Source organism: Protopterus annectens, chromosome 5.part0 (assembly GCF_019279795.1).
Source record: "Protopterus annectens isolate FY-2018-M chromosome 5.part0, PAN1.0, whole genome shotgun sequence".
Taxonomy (NCBI): domain Eukaryota; kingdom Metazoa; phylum Chordata; order Ceratodontiformes; family Protopteridae; genus Protopterus; species Protopterus annectens.
Window position 1 is genome coordinate 1,842,082,357 of NC_056735.1, and position 24,689 is coordinate 1,842,107,045.

Below are 24,689 nucleotides of genomic sequence, written 5' to 3' on the forward strand. Positions count from 1 at the left end.
TGAATATCTTTTCTATGTTTTGGTCAGCATTCTAAAACATTTGGCTTGAATTTGCCCTCTTCTACATGAATAAAAACAGCACCTGCTCCATAGCTGATAGCATCACCACTCACTATAGTAGGTTTAGTGACATCACAATATGAAAACAGTGGTATTGACTTTAGCATAGACTTAGTCCTTTTGAAAGCCTACTTTTGGGAATCTCTCCACATCAACTCTGAATCATTTCTCAATAGGTCTGCCACAGGACGTAACAATATTGACAGTTCTAGCACAAATTTGGTCATGGAATTAAAGGAGAAACACACTCACAGACTCAAAACACATGTTTATTTCATCATGGTTTGGTGTTTCCTACATTTTAATACCACTCTAGGACTATTTACGTTTTTAAATATTTTTATACGTAATTTCCGAATCTGACCACATGGGGTCTGGCATCTTGAAGTAATTCTGATTGTTTAGTCTGCCTCTAGATATCTCATAATTCAGTGCTTGTCTGTAAATAATTACATCACGCATGCCTCTTTCTTCCTAAAGCTCCTGTCGCTGCATTGATTTTTCATGCATACACTGCTGTCTTTCAGTCAGTTAGCTTTAAGTAACATTCCATGCCATTCAATGACTGCTTAAAACACAAACAGTGGAAATGCCACAGAACAGACTTTCAAAGTGCTTTTTACTGCTGCTTCTTTTTAGAATGGCTAAACTGCAGTCTTTTGTAATGCCTGAATTGTACTACTTTGACTCATCTCCCATCCCCTTCACACCCAACCTCCCTGGCTGTCGAAGTGCTAAGGGTAATTTGAGCTGTTACCTAGTGTTATTGACAGCTGACAGCAGGAGACTTAACTCATGTACTGTTTCCTTGTTCTAGCCTTTACTTTTTGCATGGATAGGGGAAGGACTAGGGAGCTGTGACATCACAGCATGGGTGGGTTTTTAGGATGGTAGTGGTGATGTCAGTTTGGGGAGGGAAATGTCCAGAAAACTACCTGTATCCAGTGGCCTTGATGACATTAGTGAATTGGAGACTTCTCAGGGCAGGACAAAAGTTTTTTGAAAGGGAAACCAACACAGTACAGTAAGGTACTGTTCTAGTGGAGAGAAACAGTCAATTTAAAACATGTTAAATGCTGTATTGTTGTTTATTCATAGCAGGGACATTAAATAGGGAGAAGAAATACAGAGAAGTTGAGCATTTAATAACATAATCCCATTGTTGTCCTTTAACCAAACATGTGCCAGTGTTCCATCCCATTGTTGTCCTTTAACCAAACATGTGCCAGTGTTCCATCACATTTGTTGGACTCTTGTAACTCAGCTATAACCTTAGCTTAATGCCAACACCACCAATACAAAGCCCAAAATACTTTAGTCTTAACATACAACTGGAAAATGTCCCATTTTGCTATACTTCTCCCATCTTGTTACATTTTTGCACCTCTTCTTTTGTGCTAAGCATTGTTCAGACCCTGTGCACACACAGTTTTATTTGCTACAGATGTTCCACTTGCACTCACTTGCTTTGTCATTCGCACACTTGCTTTGGCCATGGCCATACTTTTTCATTAGTTTAACATTTGGTTTCTACTGTGTTCTCCCACAACACTAATGTCAGCACCAGTGATGGGAGTAATATACTACAATATGTAATAAATTACTATTTCTAGTAACTAGTAATATAACTAGTTACTTTTTGAAAATAGTAACAAAGTAATAGAAATATATTACTTTTTTTTAGTAAGTAGTAACTTAAATGTGACTTACTTTTGAGTTACTTTTGCTTAAACCAGTGGTTCTCAACATGGGCGATATCGCCCCCTAAAGAGTAATAGAAAACTTCTGGGGGCCCTGGATAGTATGTATAGTAATCAGATGTTAGGAGGTAATAGGCACTTTGTAGGGCCAATCTGGATAAAAAGTTACAACATAATGTTGGCACAACTCCTAGCATGTAGCATTCATAACATACCTCTCAACTGTACCAAATTCCTCGTCATTTACCATTTTTGAGCTCAAAATAATAGGGTGCCACAAATTCCGGATTGACACCACTAAATCCCGATTTCAACATGCAGACAATGGTGCTGGAACCATCCCATTTTTAAGAGGCTTCAATTAAAAAACACCTCATGATGGCAGCATCTTCTCCTTTAAGGAGGACCATTTGCTACTCCTTACTGACTACAGAACAATTGCCAATGTCATTGATTTCATGACTCGCATGGAGGATAATGCCAGAGGAGGGGTACAAGGATTCAGATTCAGGCATCTATTATTCTAATACACTTACAGATTTTGTGTCAGTATGCATTTTGAACAATAAGATATACTGAGCTGTTGAAACCCTCAACAATCTAACAGAAAATCAAGCATTTGCCAGAGACAGAGCAAAAAACGAAGGCAAAATCAGGAATAATTGGTAGGTACGATTGCATATTATCCTGCTGTTTGTAAGGTGGATGCCATGTTAATGAGTTTGTGTTGCAAATGTTTCCCCAATGTAAAGAAATGCAGTTTAAGAGCCAGTAGCCCGTAGAACTCGTATACCACTCAGCAGCTCAGCACAAAAAATTTTAAACATAGTCATTAGCCAAACATAATGTGTGGAGAAGGGCAATGGTCTGAAATGTGGAACAAATTTTCAATAAGGTGCTTATAAACTTAGAACAGTTTTAGAATGTCACGTTTTGTGTTAGTGTGCATTTTCTGAAGGATATTAAGAATTAAAACATTTTCAAGAAAGAGTAATACACTGCAGTCAACTAATAATGAAAATAATCTTAGGATCATAGGAAGTTTCTAGGCTGGTGGCCCTAAGGCCCTTACAAGCCTAGAAAAGAATTTAGCCCATGTTCCAACAAGTCAGCACCTGATGCCCCTGTCCAGCAGGGACACAGGTGGAATCCCAGGAGTGTATTTTCTGCTCCCATCCAGTTATCCAGGTTGCACTTAAAAAAGGGTTAATGAGGTACTCTTCTTGACATGGAGAAGGAGTCTATTCTACAGGAGGGGAGTTTCTGGGACACAAATCTGTCCTGCTAACAAGTCCTATTAATGTCACAGACCAGGTTGAATTATTAATAATTAAGAGCTGTACTTCACTGATGTAACCATAGAATTCTGCACAAGCATGGTGTTACATTAAAATAACATAAGTGCAGCTTGTACAAGTTTTACAAACTAACAGAGCCACACTTTCTTTCCATGTCAAAATAGAGCAGCTGAAAGTTAGTAAGTCCATGAGTAGAATGGGAAAATATTTTAACTGCCCTCTACATATGTACATGCCATAATTAAAGTTTGTAAATACTAGGTTTCTTAAGTCGCAACATTAATAACAAGTAAAAGTGGCCACCATGAAGTCCAGCATTTACCTTCTACTTTTGGACTGAAAGGCAGCAACTTCAGCTCTAGTGTGACTACTAATGCGTGCTATGGATGTAAACTCAGTCTGCACTTACTGCGGAATTTAAACTAGCCATGCCGAGGTAAGTGTGAGTCAGTGTATGAGTGTACAAGTGTACGAGTATGTATGTTGGTTAAACTGGCAGCTCGTTTTTCTGTATGAGAGAGATAGTGTGTGTGTGTGTGTGTGTGTGTGTGTGTGTGTGTGTGTGTGTGTGTGTGTGTGTGTGTGTGTGTCTATGTAATTTGAACTAGCCATTTGTATGACAAAGTGTGTGTTACTGTGTCAGAAAGTAGGTGTGTGTATGAGTCATTGACTGTGTGAGAGCAGAGAAAAGGTAGGTGTGTGTGTGTGTGTGTGTGTGTGTGTGTGTGTGTGTGTGTGTGTGTGTGTGTGTGTGTGAGAGAGAGAGAGAGAGAGAGAGAGAGCAGAGAGCAGAAAGAAGGTGTTTGTATGTGTGTGTGTGTGTGTGTGTGTGTGTGTGTGTGTGTGTGTGTGTGTGTGTGTGTGTGTGTGTGTGTGTGACATACCTCTAAACTACCCAGATTCAGCTTCATAGTTTTGGTCTCTTTCTCATAAAATTTGTGTTTTTTTGGTAAATCATGGAGGACTGAAGTCACTAAATAATAACATATATATGAGTTTCAGACTTTATATCCTTCATAAAATGCACACTAACACAAATCCTGTTATTCTATCAGCTTTCTAAGTTTATAAGAGCAATATTTTAAATTTTGTCCCTATTTTTGGGCCTTTGTCCTCCAATTATGCTAGTCTGTGACCAGATTTCTTGCACTAACAGGTTAAGAGGTATAGTACTGCAGAATTTAGAAAGTACCAATTTTTGTTTTAAATAAAAAAAACCTGTTATTTTGTGTTGTTTTGAAGTTGCATTAAACACTAAGGGATGCAGTTATCAAAGAGGAAAGCTGCAAACAGCAAGGGCCTCCCCCACACTAGTGCTACTTAATTATATTAAGTCTGAGATAACTGTACCACAGAATAAATTTAATTCCCCAAGATACCACACTCTTGATGCTGGTATACACATCTTATCAACCAAATGTTTGCCATCACGTTTCAGTGTTGATCACAGCTGCTTCACTACATGTATGTGGTATTATTTGTGCTGCTTAATAAAACAAGACATTTAACAGTGCATCACATTCCACTGTGAAACTTTGTACAATATTTTTAACGTGGTATTTTAAGCACACATTGTTGTATACTTAAAGAACAATACTGCTACAGCTTCTACATATATAATGATTCAATACTACTGCTTTACAATTTAGTTATTTTATACATTCCAGAAACATTACTTTATCGTTTTATTCAGTTATTCTCGGATATTTAATTTAACCAATTCAGTGTTGTGAGGGAGCAGGAGTCCCTCATAGCAAGCAGTGGGTGCAAGGTAGACAAACAAATCATGGGTACAGTGCCAATCTATAAGAGAACACACATGCACACACAAATAAATGTCATATTATATATATTCACAGACAATTTGGAGGATTGTCGATTCACCAGTGTCCTGCCATTTGATGACAGTTAGAGGTATGAGTCAGTGCCCAGCATAAGCAGCTACCAGATTTGTTTACAAAAACCTACAAATGTACATTTGTATTTACATAACAACAAGAGCAGAAGGTTTCCAAATCAGATTTATTTTATCCATTGATCAAATTGACCTGATGCCCACATATTGACAACAACAGTGGCATGTTATACCAATGATTGTTTTGACAGATTTTAGTTTCATACTAAAGATTAACAGAGTGCACTGTACTTTTATATATGTTACAGTTACTAATGTATGTTATTTTAATGAATTTCTGTAAGGGTGCAGCTAATATGACATCAGTATGAATATGTTAGAAGTGTGGTAGGGCAGAAAGTAGAATGCAAAGTGTTTTAAATGCCTATTGGCTACTACTTCCTTAAGATTTTTTGTTAATGCTGTAAAGGGACTTTGGTGTTTCTGTGTGAATGTATATTTTCAGAGTTAATGTTAAATTGGGGAACATTTTCACAATTATTTAAATGTTGGTATCCCACAATTCCAATGGAGTGGACCGAGTTATGGTATTATACATGCAAATTTTATGTTGATTAGTGTCCAGATTTTTGGCCAGTTGTCCAGATTGTTGATGTTTCCAGGTTGAGAGGTATGATTCATAATAGATCATTAGAATTAGTCTGGAGCATAATTTACTTTATTTTTAGCACTGCAAGGAGGCGAAAGCTAATGATGACTAGACTCCAGCCCTGATCTGCTACTGTAGCAGTCTTACCCACTAAAACACTCCCTAACACTGGGACAGTTATAGCCTGCTACAGATCATATCCTTACCCTGCCATATAATAAACAGCATTGGTTCTTCATACAGCCATCAATCGGAATTGAACTCACCACTCATTGGTTTTAACACCCAACGCCCCAACCCACTGCACCAAGCAGGACTCTTCAGGTGGATTTATGATCAACCAACTTTTGTCTTGACAAGTTTTTGTTATGTTCTATATAAATTCTTTTCAGTTTTCAATTTTTAGTTGCTGAAAATAGACAAAATGTGATAGGTTTTTATAGGTCTTGTGCTGCTGGCTGTGTATGGTTTGATTTAATTATTATTTGTGACTCTAGCTATAAAGGCTAGTTATCTTCTCTCCTTTCAGCTGCTCCTGTTAGGGGTCACCACAGTAGATCATCAGCCCGCAGAACAAGTGGCAGTAAAGTTTTATGGTATCAGGTTGCTGCTCACTGGAACCACAGAGATGAAATTATACTATCAAAATGTACTATGCTAAACATGGAGAAAAAATTGCTGTTGTATATTATTTTGATATCAAAATGCTTCATTGCCTCATCATCAGTCACCTAAATATGGAAAAAAATAAAGGAAGAGCAAAAGGTGTTTTGTGCTGACATGCATGAACATTTTGAGCACATGGTTTCTAGATGCTAAACATGTATAGAGAAATAAACATACATATCCAAGAGACCAAATGATTTGCAACATTGCAAGCTGTTCCACAAAGTACGGCAAATTCTTTCTAAAGATGTATTTGTATACAGCAAAGAAGAGCGAGGATTGCAAACAACTTCCTTAAATTTCCAGGATTGCAGAATGTTCCAGGATTGCTATTGCTGATTCAACAAAGAAGCATTCTAGCAAAGACTTTTAAATACATCATATATATGGTCTATTGTTAAGCCTGAATGTATGCTAGATTTCAGACCTGCATAGAAAATGTTAAACGTACCTGTAGTTCTGTACTATCACTGTATATGTAAATAAGCATGACAAACTGTATAAACATATGTACATTTCTGTTCAAAAATGGGGGATGTAAGATCATCTAGTTGGATGACAGGGATCACATGACCAAACCTGCTTATGTAGCATAAACACAGCTAGGATGCAGTCTGTGTATAGAGATTGACAGATACATTTTCAGTATATGAGACAGTACATCATGTAACTAAGATTCACAATGCAACCTTTTGTACACAAGTGCCATGCAAATATATAGCACTGCAAAACAGCAACCTGACAAAGAAGTCATCTAATGCTAAAAGGAACCAAATGTTTTTGCAGGGGATGAGGCTCTTCTTCACAACTTCCATGTAGGGAGCTTTGCTTCTCACTTCCCTCTCACTTCATAAATTCCATGGTTGTACAAGCAAGGAGGACGGGGAAACACCACAGCGAAGAACAAAATGTTCCTGCACGCCATCTGCAGCATTTCACTGCTTGTTACAACATATCTGAACAGCACTTGCAGTTCAGGCAATCAAAAATGTTTAGAAACCCCCAGTCTGCTTTTCCTTAAAGTCCTCAAAAGAACCACAAACCTCAAACAACGTAAACACTGTAGAATGACAGTGCACAAATCAACAAAAAAACCCACGTTCATTAACAGTGGAGTGTGATGTTAGTTACTGTAATCAAACCAAGTTCATCCAATAATCTGATGAGTCGTTAACTACAAACTGAATACTTAAGTAAATGTACTTCACTTCATCATAACTGTATTGGAATCATTGTTGAATACATATCTTTTTCAGTACTTCTTTGAAATATTTGTAAGAATCTATGCAGTGATTATGGCTGTGGTGTTAATAGCCATGACAGGTGTTACAGACAGATGCCAGAACATTACAATTGTTTCTCCTCCAGCACTGTATTCTATGTTTAACAGTCTGCAGGGTGTGGATCACACACAGAGGAATTAGGGAATGACTTGACTTTCTTGGTCTGAATATCATTTTTTTTTTGCAACAACAAATATGTACAATGGAGATATGTATTACGTTTATTGCATTTCACTTTTCCAACATTGCATGCTGTGTCAGTATTGGACTTGGAAGACTGGTATTGGTTTCAGCATGACTATTTTTTATTCACTCAGATTTAATCTATCTGTTGTTAGTATTTTCTTTTTAAACTTGGATCAAAAACAAACCCATCTGCAAAATGTAGTTTTCCACCATTTCTGGAAGCATTAAACAGAACTGCTGCCTTTCAAGGACATCATGAGAGCCAATCCAGACCACTGCTCTAGACATTTGTAGCAATGCTTTATTTTAAAGGTGCATATCATTCCTCTAGCCTGATAGGCTCATACAGAGTGGAGTCTGAAGTAAATTATTACACTTTAAGCATTTCCCCTGGCATGCACTAAAAATACAACAGTAATTTTTGATGTTTAAATATGCATTTGTTAATGTATCTTATCATGCAAACATTGTCTTTTTTAGCTTATTAACTTACTGATTGCAATTCTTGTGGACACATTGCTGAAATTAGCACCTTTGTTCTGCTGTCTCATGTTATTGAGTTTAAATAAGTTGCACTATTGGACCTTTGTTTTATTGTACTTTTGTTTTGCTTTGGTGACTATAGTTCTGTTAAGTTTAAAGAAAATTGCACTTTTGGTTACTCACTACTGGCAATATATAAGATAATACTGCAGTATTGCCTGTTATTGATACTGTGTATAGAAAAACAAATTAACTTAATATCTCAGTTACTGATTGCACTTTTTCATCGTTTGGTAATGATTGCTGTAGTATTATGACATTTAAAGGTACTGCTGCACAATAGTGCATTAGCGAGGACAAGGTTACCTACATGACATACTTTTTATTACTTGGCTGACTGCTATACTGATACTGCACTAAAGCTATTAGTGTTATAGTTACTGCTCTTGAAACCACTTATTTAGATTACCTGTTGCCATTAAAATTACTGCATCCAGATTCACTGGGTTAGACTCTCCATTGCTCATTGTTTTTACTAGCCAGGTAGAGATAACATTAGCCTAATGAGTAAAGCTGTTTGATTTAAAGGAGAACTGCACCCACAGACTCAAAAACATATTTATTTCATCATGGTTTGGTGCTCCCTACATTTTAACACCACTCTGGGACTATTTACAGTTTTTAAAATATTTTTATACATAATTTCTGAGTCTGACCTCATGGGGTCTGGCATTTTGAAGAAATTCTGACGGTTTAGTCTGCCTCTAGGTATCCCACAATGCAGTGCTTGTCTGTAAAAAGTTACATCACGTAAGCCTCTTTCTTCCTAAAGCTTCTGTCACTGCATTGATTTTACATGCATACACTGCTGTCTTTCAGTCAGCTAGTTTCAAGTAACATTTCATGCCATTCAATGACTACTTAAAACACAAACAGCGCAAATGCCATAGAACAGACTTTCAAAGTGCTTTTTACTGCTGCTTCTTTTTAGAATGGCTAAACTGAATTTTTTTGTGAAACCTGAATTGTACTATTTTGACTCATCTCCCATCCCCTTCACACCTAACTTCCCCAGCTGTCATAGTGTTAGGGGTAATTTGAGCTGTTACCTGCTGTGATTGACAGCTCACAGCAAGAGACTTAACTCATGTACTGTTTCCTTGTTCTAGCCTTTACTTTTTGTATGGATAGGGGAAGGACCAGGGAGCTGTAACATCGCAGCATGGGTGGATGTTTAGGATGGTCATGATAATGTTGGTTTGGGGAGGGAATTGCCCAGAAAACTATCTGTTTTCAGTGGCCTTTATGACATCAATGAATTGGAGACTTTTTCAGGGTGGGATAAAAGTTTTGAAAGTAAAACCACCACAGTACAGTAAGTTACTGTCCTAGTAAATACTATGGGTTAAATGATAAAGTCTCCATAAAGCCATTTTTACTAGACAGAGCACTGAATAAGTGAAACTTTAGTTAAGGATTTTTATGCATTTTTAAGTGCATTTGTATAACATGTTTTAGCTATGTGTACTAGTTTTTAGAATCATTTCATAAGTATTTTATATGTTTGTTTTTTTTTATTATTATAATAGTTGCTGTTTTGGCCAGTGAAATGTTTATTGTTTTTAAATGTGACTTGATTGAATAATTGATTTTGCTTTGTAATTGGATATTTCTAAATGACTGCTGCTTTTTATAGTGTGATTATGCTGAACTGTAACAGAAATCTGATGAAGTGTCACACATAGACGTGAAAGTGCTTATTTTTAAATAAATCATTTTATTGCACCAGGTAGCCGTGTCTGTACACTCACTTGTTGCCTTGTTTATTTGATTTTTTTTTTCTTCTTGTGAGGCACTTAATTCTTGGGATTTTGTTTGATATATTTACTTGTTTTTATACAGTATATAAGTGGTTTATAAACAGAAAACATAACTTGCATGTCTACAGAAATATTTTATTATAAATTTATAAAGAAACAGCAAAGAAAGCAGCTAATCGTGTGTACTTATATTAAGTCAAGCTGAATTATTAGTGATGATCTGAATTTTCTGCTTTTATGACATAAAACAAGGCATAGTCCATACCCTGTCACCTTCTCTTCAGAGCACATGAATTCATTGTAGATTCCTTTCCTATGGAATCCTTCTTACATTCAGCCTTCTTCTCTTTAACTGCATCTTTCAGTTTTGTCTTACTATTTCATAATTGAATGCACCTGCTTTTTGCCCTAGTGTGGCTTATAATACAGCTAATGAGCTTAAATGTATTTGAAATTATTTAGTTTACTTAATAATTTGAGTTTATTGCTCTGTATGAAGTTCCGATATTCCAGAAAAGACATTCAAGGAAACAGAACACTCTCAACAACCAGTATTTATTGCAGAAATAAAGAGTAAAAGTTTTCCTATTGTGGTTTCTATTTAGACACTCCCATCTTTTTTGGAGATGAAGTTCTGATATATTTTGCTTGGATGCTTTTATTCTCTGTATTAAATTGTTTATTGTTGTGTATGTTATAACTGTTAGTTGTACGGTGGTACTCTAGCCACAGAGCTAACTCATAACAACAGCCATCTGAGATGTTGATTAAAACACCAATTTATGAATGTGTTCATTATAAAAAGAATAGACTGCATCACTGCCCTCCAATAGACATTTATGTCTGCAGGAATCATGCACAATGTGGTTGAACTGAAGGATGGAATGTCTCAAAGATGGAGTGTCTTGAGCTTCTTTCCTTGTACATATACCTTACCCGCAACTCAGTACAATTCTATACTAGTCTTCAACTGCAGCCAGTAATATACTGTCTTCCCATGTACACTGTTTTGATAAACAGACGTGCAGGAGCTAAACATCTTTAACTTACTCTGTGTTACAGATCTCATGACGAGAATACAATGACATTCTGGTTGTTTCTACTGATGCTGACTTCCAGTTTAGCAAACTACAGACCTTCAGTATGTATTTCTGTTATTTTTTTCTTTTGATGAATTACCTTGGATTGTTCTATTTCTTTTGATATCTTTATTTAAAATGTTATCATTTACTGATCTGTTTGTCCATGCTTTGATAAAGGAATATCTGCTCTGCATTTTGAAACATGAGTTATAGGCTAAATGCCTTCAGCGCACACAAAGTTAATAAATTGTTATATGCCCTACTTTGTTCAACTATAGTAAATGGTGCTGTTATACTTTTTTTAACTCTTAATAAGCTTTCACAAAATTTTCACAAAAGAAATAAGGAACAATTCAAAAGAGGAACAGGAAAGGACATCATTTTCTTCTAGCATGATAATTCAGATATAAAACACTTGTAATTTGCAAATCATCCACTCAGATATCATAGTACCCTTATTTGAAATCAGAATGGAAAAATATACAAACAGCTCCCACCATTGTTACATCAAACATATATTATACAAGCCAATGTGCAAATAACACAGTTCCTCCCTTACAGGTCAGGAAGCTAGGAGTTGCCTCATTCTCCTCCCACTGGGGAAGTGTAAAGCTGTATATGCAGATATAACAGCAGTATACCATATTTATGATTACTTTTGAACAGCAGTTCATAATACATATAATCCCTAGGTTTGCAGAGTCATGTTCAGTTCATATCTTCCATTCCTTGCATGCCACATGTGTAAATGTTGACTTTTATGTACAGCTCCATGATTAAAATGTACTTCCTTGCCTTATTTCTGCTTGCGAGAGTAGTAGTACTTTTCTAGGCCTTGAACAGAATCAAGAATGCAGGGTCTGAGGTCAGTGAAAAAAAAACAGCTGAGACATTTAACAGAGATGTTTGGTAGAAAATATGTAATAAATATATTGTATATAGCAATAGACTTACCATAGTCAATACATCACTAGTCACCCTACTGAACAAAGGCCAAAAGTTCTAAATTCGTCAGCAATTTCATGGAACAGAAATCATTTCCAGTTTATAAAAGCTAACTGCATTGTAGACATTGTACAAACACTAGAAAAACAAATGATAATATAAAGATTAAATGATGACAATGTAAAGTTATAAGGCTAGTTTTGTTTTGTAAATACATATTCAGGAGCTGCTTAAGTTAGGCAACAATATCTCAGCATCAGTGGCGTACTTCTCGGCTGTCCAGATTTTCACAGACTGTCCAGATTTTTGCCTCATATTTTCGGTCTGTTCCTCATAAAATTTGTGATTTTCTGACAAATTACTGAGGACTGAAGTCGCTAAATAATGATGCACATTTGAGTTTCAGACTTTGTATTCTACAGAAAATGCATGGTAACACAAAACCTGTTATTCAAGCAACTTTATAAGTTTATAACAAGATTTAAAAGCTGGCCCTGTTTTTGGGCCTTTGTCACCGCATTATGTTAGGCTTTGTCCAGATTTCTTTCTCTAAGAGGTTGAGAGGTATGATCCAGGAGAATAAAACAGGCATTATTACAAGTGGAAATCTCAAATAAAGAGTAACTTTTCCTGGACCCTCAGGAACAAGTGCTGGATAAAAATGAGGTACATACCTTTCTTCAACAAGCTATTGTCAAAAAGAGAAAAAGTTGGTACAGATGATTGAAAATCATCTGATCAAACATTACTGGCTTTTTTCTGTGTGAGATCATGGATCAGTTGTATCAGGGAATTTGCTGTTTCCCTACTGTAGTGTGCACTCAGAATTGGTATATAATTAGTAGGGGGATTGGGAGTGCAGGATGATTTGCCCCCCACCACCTCAGTGATACTGAAGTTTCTGGTCTAGTTGTGAATCATTTTCTTCATCTGATCAAACATTACTGGCTTTTTTCTGTGTGAGATCATGGATCAGTTGTATCAGGGAATGTGCTGTTTCCCTACTGTAGTGTGCACTCAGAATTGGTATATAATTAGTAGGGGGATTGGGAGTGCAGGATGATTTGCCCCCCACCACCTCAGTGATACTGAAGTTTCTGGTCTAGTTGTGAAGCATTTTCTTAACAATAAAATCTGCCATATCAAGCCCATAGTCATGCAGATTATTTGACTCTCCTAGACAGAACTGCCCACACTTCATAGCATATTCTGTTTTTGTAAATACCTTGTACAAACAGTATTTAAATGTAAACCATTCCTCCCCCTGCATTGGATAACCTTTCTATGAATTCTTGAAATTGCAAATAACTTTATTACCTATCTATCTTCTATTCTTGTCAATCTTTCCATCAGAGAAGGCTATGATGATGCTGATTGGAAGCAGACACTCATTCTGCCTTGCAGAAAGGTGGTTCTTCTGTCCTACTGCACTTCTAAGGTTTTTATTAACATCCTAGTATATATGTGCACTATAAGTGTGTGAAACATCTTAACACATCACACTTGATCTCTGTATAAAGGCTAGCTTTAAGCCAAAGCATGGGACAGACACTGCCCAATTGCAAGTTTTTGATTTTTTAGGGTAATTTTGGCTCCACCATGGCTTGACCATCATGCAAGTTCTGGTACCCCAATATTCCCCCTGTAATTCCCTTCCTGGTGGACAACAGTGCTCCTTTCACTGGGAGGACCACCCATATATGAGATATTCTTCTGAAAGTCCTGTTCTACTCGGCTAGGTTTATTGTTAGGCAAGCAGTGAGACTGGCTACCCTAGAAACCACCCTCTGTCCATGTGGAAGATTTGTACTGGCCCATTTTTCTGCCCATACTTGCTGATGCTACCCTTATGGAAGTTGGGCAGTCAATGAGACGAGTGCACTGAGTACAGGTCTTTCCCCCAGTTATAGGGTGGGCCTGTCCTACTCTGCTTCATCTATCCCCCCCCCCCCAGCCTGGTATCACATACAAGGCCTCATCCTCTGCCAGACCCCATTGGATAATGATTTGTTGTGTCCCCACAGGATAGGTAGTCCCATCCTACTTGCTGTTCTTTCATTCTCCCAGACTGCTAGTCAAACTCGGGTCACCTGGGCCGTATTTAGGCCTTTATATCTCTACACCACTGGTGTGGCTGCAAGGTAATCCTCTTGGACCTGTCAAAAATATCTGCACAGTATGTCACTATATAGCTGGAGCAGATACTAGAAGGCCATGGCTTCAATGCAGTTTATAAGAACTGGTTCACTAGCTGTATGGGACAGAGAAAACAAGCAGATATATGGGACAGAGCTATTTCTGAGTTCCTTCCAGTTGATGCAGGAGTTATTTAGGGCTCCAGTTTTGACTCATGGATGTTTACAATATTTATGAATGACATGATTAACCAGGATGAAGACTGTTCAATAATCAGACGACTCTACTGTTGTAGTAGATGACCTTACTCTTAACTGAGATGGTTCAAGACTGCATTTTTGCTTTCACTCACTGCAACAGTGACTTAACACAATATGGTGGCACCTAAATGTTTCTTGAATTAAGGCAGTGCAATTCTCCAACAATCAGAACTAATTAAGATAATTAAAGAGTACATCTACTTAATTATTTATCTGTTCTTTTATAGCTTACCTAGTTTTATTATTTTTCCTTAAAATCAGTTACAACAAATGAGTAGTGTGAGTGTGTTGCTGAATCTTTGTGTGTGGTTTCTTCTGTGTCTTTAGGGGAGGAATCAGTTCACTTGTTACGTGAAGGGACCTTTCTAAGTCGTAAAGTCTCTTGCAGTATACTGACATCTCATTAAATCTTGTTTCTAAGATTGCCTAGTTACATATGATTACCTGACTGCTATAAACAACCTGACTGGTCCTGTCAGGTTATTTTAAGAGCAAAAAAATGAACAGGAAACCAGTATAGGTAAAACACTTTATGTAGAACAGCAGAGCTTTCGGATACAATCCTTCATCAATACTAACACATACAAAATATACCATTACTTTATATAGGTCCAAATAAGTCATATGACCAGCAGCAAAATAGTCACATGGCAAAATTAAAATCACATAAATACATTAGCAAAAAAGAAAGGAAAAATACAATTTAAAACAAATATATTAAAACACATATCACAATCTAGATCTGCTAAGCTTAACCAATATTGGTTTCAAACTAACCATACTATTTAAGCCAGGTGTTGAATCACTGGCGAGTCTCAAAATCCAGTCATATTCTTTGATCTCCAGATGATTATTTAAGTCTCCACCCCTAAGGGTAGGCTTAACAGAATCAATTACCCTAAATTTAAAAGAATGCTGCTGCCCATGATCAGCTATATGCTTGTACAAAGCATTCCTTTCATAGCACCTTCTGATCTCAGATTTGTGCTCAATGATCCTTTCCCTTAACTTACGTGTAGTTTTACCTACATAAAATGCACAACAGGCTACACACGTAGCCAGGTAAACCACATGGGTGGTAGTACAAGTTGCTGATGTCTTAAACCTATATCTCTTGCCATTGACAGGGTGTTCAAAGGTTTCACTTTCAGTACCAAATATATCATCACAACAAGAACAGTTAAAACACCTGTAATGCATCTAACTTAGCAAACGTAGATATATTCACAGTACTATTAAAGTCTTTGTAACACAATAAACTCTTCAGAGTCCTCATGTTTTTATATGCATAATACGGTCTAGGACCTAAGATGACCTTTAGGTCATCAGATGTCATTAAGACAACCCAGTTCTCGGATATAATCTGTCTTATAAATGGCGTCCTTATGTTATAGGAAGTCACATATCTAAAAGATACTCTATTATCATACATATTACCACGAGTATTATCAACTGCATTAGTAAAGTCATGTAAAAATATTGGCCTCAACACCGTCTTCCTATCTTCCAAAACCCTACGTTTGTGTTCAGACAGCATCTGACTATTATATCCACTAAAAGTGAAATCCTTAAGCATCTCATCTAACTGAACCTCAAAACAATGGTCATCAGTATTAAGCCTACTCAGTCTACAAAGCTGGGACCTCACAGTGCCCCTGAAAATATGCGGTGCGTGCATGCTGTTAAAATGCGTATACCTACCAGAACAAACATCCTTTCTGTGCACACTAGTATGTAACAATCCCTTATCTAACTTCAAGTTGACGTCCAAAAATGTGATGTCAGTGTCTGACATCACCATCTTAAACTTCAAGAAAGAAGAAACTGAATTTAGGTAGTCCAGAAAACTAATCAATTCCCCAGATGTTCCCTCCCACAGCATAAAACAATCATCTACAAATCGCTGGAAGAACTTAATTTTACTTCTAAATGGATTTATATCACTAAACATATGCTTTCTCTCCCATTGGTAGAGTACTAAGTTAGCATATGTGTTGGCTACGGAAGTACCCATAGCCACCCCTGTGAGCTGAAGATATAAACACTCATTAAATAAAAAAACATTGTTCCTCAGTATGACATCCATAAGAGTACAGATATTATTGATCTTAGTAAAATTAGGACTACTTTGTGACACCAAGAATTCTCTCAATAAGTCAATCCCGATGTCATTCGGGATGACAGTAAAGAGTGACACAATATCTAGTGTGACCAAATAATATTTTCTACTGGCTAACACTTCCTTCTCTGTACTATACCAAATACGTAGTTTCTGCAAAAATTCAAAAGTGTCACCAAGGACCGAATCACATGCGGTCAAGTAAGGCTGTAATTGTCCATGCAAATATATAGAGATGGGCTCAGTCACCCAACCTGCCCCTGAGACAATTGGTCTCATTGGTGGATCCACCATAGATTTATGGATCTTAGGAATGCCATAGAGATGTGGGATCACTGGGCAAGAGACAGTAAAATAATTGAATAAATCCAAATCTATATCATTATTTAGCTGTAGTTCATATATAACCATATTAACATATGTAACACACTTCTTTACATCCATATTAGAAATACATTTAAAAGCGTTAACATCCTGGAGTAAAAGTGACATAGCTAACATATATTTAACACGGTCCATAATCACAACCACTCCCCCTTTGTCCACTTGTTTGATAACAATGTCCTTACAGGATTGTAGGTCCTTAAGCGCCATAAACTCTTCATAAGTTAAATTAAAATATTTCTTTTTAACAGAAGTGTCATACAAGGCTCTGATTTGCGCTTCACACAAATCATGAAAAGCTTTAACAATTGGTGTACTCACAGGAATAAATATACTGTTACGCTTGTAAGTTCCCTCAATGACAGTAGATTTACCAAAAAGCAATTTTAAGTTCACTAACCTAGTAAAAATTTTCAAGTCAGTCAAAGCAGAGACTAGGTCATCCCCGCAGGAGGGTATAAAATTAAGTCCCTTGGATAGAACTGAATAATGAGCCGCTCCTAATTCAAATTTGGACAAATTCAACGTACCTCTGAAAATCTCCGGCTCTGTTTGCCTGCCCCTAAAGGGCTCTCATTCTTTCTCTTATTTGAAGTTCCAACCTGGGTCGCAGATGTCCCCCTCGGATATGCAACACGTTCTTTAACAACCTCTGGTTGTTCTAATTGGAACCGCTTACTTTGAAAATTAAGAGTAAGTTGCTGCGTTTTCTTCCCAGCTACGTTGTGAACGCCATCGTTCAAAGGTACAGACTTCCCCTCTGTAGGAGTATTACTATCTGCACTCAGTGTACCGGGAGTTAGCTGGACTAAACCAATATCCTCCAACGGCGGGTGGTTCTTCTTTTGTAGAGTAGATTCAGCGTTCTTTTCAATCATTACATTGCAGATATCATCCAATGTATCAAGGTTACCCTTGATCTGCGCTTTATTCTGAGATTTGTTTTTATTAACATATAAAACAGTTCCTTCCCTTGGCCAAGAAAAGATGTTACCTTTTTTAAAATCGTTAATGTCACGCTCCAACTTACATTTCTTGGTCGCTTCCATAGGTGAGTCAAGTGCATGCATCCTGTCTAACATACGCTGATATTCATGTATGATAATAGAGTATCTTTTAGATATGTGACTTCCTATAACATAAGGACGCCATTTATGAGACAGATTATATCCGAGAACTGGGTTGTCTTAATGACATCTGATGACCTAAAGGTCATCTTAGGTCCTAGACCGTATTATGCATATAAAAACATGAGGACTCTGAAGAGTTTATTGTGTTACAAAGACTTTAATAGTACTGTGAATATATCTACGTTTGCTAAGTTAGGTACGTACAGGTGTTTTAACTGTTCTTGTTGTGATGATATATTTGGTACTGAAAGTGAAACCTTTGAACACCCTGTCAATGGCAAGAGATATAGGTTTAAGACATCAGCAACTTGTACTACCACCCATGTGGTTTACCTGGCTACGTGTGTAGCCTGTTGTGCATTTTATGTAGGTAAAACTACACGTAAGTTAAGGGAAAGGATCATTGAGCACAAATCTGAGATCAGAAGGTGCTACGAAAGGAATGCTTTGTACAAGCATATAGCTGATCATGGGCAGCAACATTCTTTTAAATTTAGGGTAATTGATTCTGTTAAGCCTACCCTTAGGGGTGGAGACTTAAATAATCATCTGGAGATCAAAGAATATGACTGGATTTTGAGACTCGCCAGTGATTCAACACCTGGCTTAAATAGTATGGTTAGTTTGAAACCAATATTGGTTAAGCTTAGCAGATCTAGATTGTGATATGTGTTTTAATATATTTGTTTTAAATTGTATTTTTCCTTTCTTTTTTGCTAATGTATTTATGTGATTTTAATTTTGCCATGTGACTATTTGGCTGCTGGTCATATGACTTGTTTGGACCTATATAAAGTAACGGTATATTTTGTATGTGTTAGTATTGATGAAGGATTGTATCCGAAAGCTCTGCTGTTCTACATAAAGTGTTTTACTATACTGGTTTCCTGTTCAGTTTTTTGCTGGTTTGTTTTTGGCGTCTGTGACTGATAGGTTATTTTAAGAGTCATTTGCAAGTGGGGGTGTTCAGTCTGCTATTTTTTTTCCCTTAAAACACATATAACTAAAGAGTGGTGTGAGATTGCTACTACAGCTTTTACTTGGCTTTCTGGACATATTTGAAGAAGGAAGAGTCAGTAGTGTGTACAAAAAGACAACCCTTTGGAGCTGTACATGCTCCTGTATTGTTCTTGGAACATTTTGGCAGTTCATCAACAGTGTGCCAGTTTTATGTCTTTGTTAAAAATCTTAGGAGAAAGGAGTAGTATGAGTTTGCTGTTGCATTTATGTGCCTTCATTCATCAATGTTTGCAAAAGTGTCATTTGTATAAGTCACGAATGAGGCCTTTCTGAGTAATACAGGTTCCTAGCGTGTACCTATTTATTATTTTCTAAATACATGCAGCATACATATGAAAACAATTTCAGACTTGACAAGAACTGTGCAATTCTGTTCATCAACAATAACACTGATGGGATTCTTAGTACAGCTAAGAGAAGCTATTTTCTGCACAGATGCTCTACTGAATACATACTTTAGACTGTGATTTTATTTTTTAACTAATAATGTGTGCCAAATATAAATTTATCGCTTCTCTTAAGGCATCTATACGAATGCTGATGGAAGTTTTTAAGCTGCACTGTAATACTGAATCAAAACTAATACATCATTATTTTAAAATATTCATCAAAATACAAATCTGGATCCTGCTAGCAGTACAATACAAAATACTAAGTCTTTTCTGAACAAGACAGTCTCATCAGAAGCCATCCTCCTATTTTATTTTCTGGTCCATGTCCTGAAGGACAAAAAAATCATATCAATGCACCTGTCATTAATCAGCATACTGCTATGAACAATTAAGCAAAATAGCGTTAGTAATTCAGTGTCAGCATTTTCATTTTATATATATATATATATATATATATATATATATATATATATATATATATATATACACACACACATATATATGGGTCTACTTTAGAAGAGCAAAATGCCACATACCCGACTTTCTTAATGCAGAGATGACTTGTGTATATGTGTGTGTATATATATATATATATATATATATATATATATATATATATATATATATATATATATATATATATATATATATATATATATATATTTATATACATATATGTATATGTGTGTGCATATATATATATATATATATATATATATATATATATATATATATATATATATATATATATATATATAAACCCAGCCACTGGGGATGCTCAAGCCAGGGTTGCATCAGGAAGGGCATCTGGCATAAAACTTCACCAAATCATTCATGTGGACAGCAGTAAATATTTACATACCAGATCAGTAGAGGCCCGGGTTAACAATGACCACCACCAGTACTGTTAGCCAACAGGGTGCTGGTGGAAATTAGGCTACTATTGGCCGAAGGAGGAGAAGAGGGGGAAGGCATGGCCAAAGGCAGGAAGAGAGGAGAAAGGCTAGGACTGTGATAGTGAGGGTTGGAACGTTGAATGTTGGCAGTATGACTGGTATAGGGAGAGAGCTAGCCAATATGATGTACAGAAGGAAGGTTGGTATATTGTGTGTGCAAGAGACCAGCTGGAAGGGGAGTAAGGCTAGGTGTATCGGAGGTGGGTTCAAATTATTTTATCATGGCGTGGATGGGAGGAGAAATGGTGTAGGAGTTATCCTGAAGGAACAGTATGCTAAGAGTGTTTTTGAGGTGAAAAGAGTGTCGGATAGAGTGATGTTTATGAAGCTGGAAATTGATGGTGTAATGATGAATGTTGTTCGTGCATATGCTCCACAAGTTGGGTGTGCGATGGATGAGAAAGAAAAATTTTGGAGTGAGTTGGATGAAGTGGTGATGACTGGACCCAAGGGTGAGAGAGTGGTGATTGGAGCAGATTTCAATGGGCATGTTGGTGAAGGGAAAAGAGGGGATGAAGAAGTGATGGGTAGGTATGGTGTTAAGCAAAGGAATGCAGAAGGTTGAATGGTAGTGGATTTTGCGAAAAGGATGGACATGTCTGTGGTGAATACAAGAGGGAGTAGCATAGGGTGACATACAAGAGTGGAGGAAGATGCACACAGGTGGATTATATCTTATGTAGGAGGGCCAGTTTGAAGGAGATTGGAGACTGTACAGTGGTGACCAGGGAAAATGTAGTTAGGCAGCATAGGATGGTGGTTTGTAGGATGACGTTGGTGATCAAGAAGAGGAGGAGGAGTGTGAGGGCAGCACCAAGGATCAAATGGCTGAAATTGAAAAAGGGTAATTGTGAGGTGGACTTCAGGGAAGAGTTAAGACAGGCACTGGGTGGCAGTGAAGAGTTACAAATAGCTGGGTAACTACAGCAGAGCTAGTAAGAGAGACGGCTAGAAAGGTACTTGGTATGACATCTGGACAGAGGAAGGACGACAAGGAGACATGGTAGTGGAATGAGGAAGTACAGGAGAGTATACAGAGAAAAAGGTTGGCAAAGAAGAAGTGGGATTGTCAGAGAGATGAAGAAAGTAGACAGGAGTATAAGGAGATGAGGTGCATGGCAAAGAGAGAGGTGGTGAAGGCTAAGGATAAGGCTTATGAAGAGTTGTATGAAAGTTGGACACTAAGGAGGGAGAAAAGGACCTGTACCAATTGGCCAGACAGAGGGACCAAGCTAGGAAAGATGTGCAGCAGGTAAAGGTGATAAAGGATAATGAGGGAAACATACTCATAAGCGAGGAGAGTGTGATGAGCAGATGGAAAGAGTACTTTGAGGGGTTGATGAATGAAGAGAATGAGAGGGAGAGAAGGTTGGATGATGTGGGGATAGTGAATCATGAAGTGCAATGGATTAGCAAGGAGGAAGTAAGGATAGCTATGAAGAGGATGAAGAATGGAAAGGCTGTTGGTGCAGATGACATACCTATGGAAGCATGGAGTGTTTAGCTGAAATGGCAGTGGAGTTTTTAACCAGATTGTTTAATGGAATCTTGGAAAGTGAGAGGATACCTGAGGAATGGAGAAAAAGTGTTTTGGTACCAATTTTTAAGAATAAGGGTGATGTGCAGAGCTGTAGTAACTACAGAGGGAATAAATTGATCAGTCACAGCATTAAGTTATGGGAAAGAGTAGTGGAAGCTAGGTTAAGAAGGGACATGATGATTAGTGATCAGCAGTATGGTTTCATGCCGGAAAAGAGCACTACAGATGCGATGTTTGCTCTGAGATTGTTGATGGAGAAGGTACAGAGAAGGTCAGAAGGAGTTGCATTGTGTTTTTATAGACTTAGAGAAAGCATATGAGAGGGTGCCTAGAGAGGAGTTATGGTATTGTATGAGGAAGTCGGGAGTGTTAGAGAAGTATGTAAGAGTGGTACAGAATATGTACAAGGGTAACGTGACAGCTGTGAGGTGTGCGCTGGGAGTGACGGATGCGTTTAAGGTGTAGGTGGGATTACATCAAGGATCAGCTCTGAGCCCTTTCTTATTTGCAATGGTGATGGACAGGTTGACAGATGAGATCAGACAGGAGTGCCTGTGGACTATGATGTTTGCAGATGACATTGTGATCTGTAGTGAGCGTAGGGAACAGGTGGAGGAGACCCTGGAGAGATGGAGATATGCTCTAGAGAGAAGAGGAATGAAGGTCAGCAGGACTAAGACAGAATATATGTGTGTGAATGAGAGGGAGGATAGAGGAATGGTGAGGATGCAAGGAGTAGAGGTGGCGAAGGTGGATGAGTTTAAATACTTGGGATCAGTAGTTCAGAGTAATGGTGAGTGTGGAAGAGAGGTGAAGAAGAGAGTACAGGCAGGATGGAGTGGGTGGAGATGAGTGTCAGGAGTGATTTGTGACAAACAAGTACCAGTAAGAGTGAAAGGGAAGGTCTACAAGAGGGTAGTGAGACCAGCTATGTTATATGAGTTGGAGACAGTGGCATTGACAAAAAGGCAGGAGTTAGAGCTGGATGTGGCAGAGTTAAAGATGTTAAGATTTGCACTGGGTGTGACGAGGGTGGACAGGATTAGGAATAAGTATATTAGAGGGTCAGCCCAGGTTGGAAGGTTTGGAGACAAAGCCAAAGAGGCAAGATTACATTGGTTTGGACATGTGCTGAGGAGGGATGCTGAGTATATTGTGGAAAAAGATGCTAAGGATGAAGCTACCAGGTAAAAGGAAAAGAGGAAGGCCAAAGATAAAGTTTGTGGATGTGGTGAGAGAGGACATGCAGGTGGTTGGTGTGACACAGCAAGATGCAGAGGACAGGAAGAAATGGAAACAGATGATCCGCTGTGGCGACCCCTATTGAGAACAGCAGAAAGAAGATGATGATGATGATGATGATATATATATATATATATATATATATATATATATATATATATATATATATATATATAAAATCTCAATAATTATATTCTGTTATTCCATTTTTCTGGTCAGAGACTGAAATTTGTCATTTATGATTAGTGCTCTACCTTGGCTAACAAATTCAAATAAAAAATAAATAAAATGATTCAGAAATAAATTATTGTGCCAAACTATAGCTCAATGTTGATTTAAAGCTGTCTTTTATAGTACTATAATTACTAATGTACGAAGTGAATTTAGTTATATTTCAATAACAACAGGCATATAACAACAGCAAAATAAATATTATAGTTATACATATAAAAGCAACTACATATTATACAATACATGAATGAAGGCTGATCAATTTTTTTTTTTTACTGTTTTAGGACTTTGTATCTCAGCAGAGTGGTCTGTAAAATGATCCTTCTCTGCTGTTTGTAGTCTTTTAGTCTTTCTTTTGCTACTTTTGAGAGTGAAGTCCGTATGCCTATCACTTCAAAAGCTGCTGTCTTTCTACTGCTTCACTTGTTATATTGTCAGGATATAGAGCAGACAGATACTGCCTCCCTGAAGTTTAGCTGATATTCGTGCTTGTAGCATTATGGTGGTCTGACAGCATTCATTAGTTTACATAATACAGCCTATTCAAGAAACACATAACTGCCGCTCTCCCTTATTGTAAACATTGTCATTATCTTTTATCTTACCATTAGTCTTCACTAGGATGGGTAGCATTACAATGCACATATCATGTGTGTTTATCTTTCGGATTATGTGTTGTTAATTTCACTTTGATCATCGTAACATACAGTCAAGTATGGACAGGTAAACTTGCATCAGTATGTCAGTAATACACATTGCTTTAGACTCAAAGCAAAAAAAAAAAGTATTGTGGTCCATCATGTAAGGTAGTTAGGAATTACTGAGTTTCTGTTTTTCTTGAGTAATTTTGTAGTCAGTTGTTTTAGACACACCTGTTATGTATTTTGGGAATACTAGTCGGTTTTATGTAAAGGAAGGAAGTGCTGCATCCTTTGCACTTTCAATGATCTATCATGATAGGAGTACATCTGCAATGAGAAAAATACTTGGCCGTTTTTTTTTTTTCCAGATAATTGAGTGCTTTATTTTACTTGAGATTCTGGACTCTTTCAAACATTCATAGTTTTCTCTGAATCATACAAGTAAACCCCCATCCAGCATCTGGTAGCTGAAAATATCTAGTTGAATCCCTATGGCAAAGTAATCTATGACATGTTATTCAGTAGCAATGAAGTTTTCCATATATTGCTTACTAATTCTATGTACTGTAGCCATACTGTGGTAATATATAAACTATCTCTAAATCTGCTAT

At 37.2% G+C, this 24,689-nt stretch overlaps 1 protein-coding gene across 1 annotated transcript in view; it reads left to right on the forward strand.

Moving 5' to 3' along the window:
* Nucleotides 1-24,689, forward strand: part of LOC122801930 (fibrinogen-like protein 1) — a 354,154-nt gene that overhangs the window by 33,600 nt on the left and 295,865 nt on the right. Inside the window, exon 2 of the mRNA XM_044071661.1 lies at nt 11,063-11,141. Within this exon, the coding sequence (XP_043927596.1) occupies nt 11,082-11,141 (60 nt within the window). The 5' untranslated portion in view covers nt 11,063-11,081. The remainder of the gene's footprint in view (nt 1-11,062; nt 11,142-24,689) is intronic.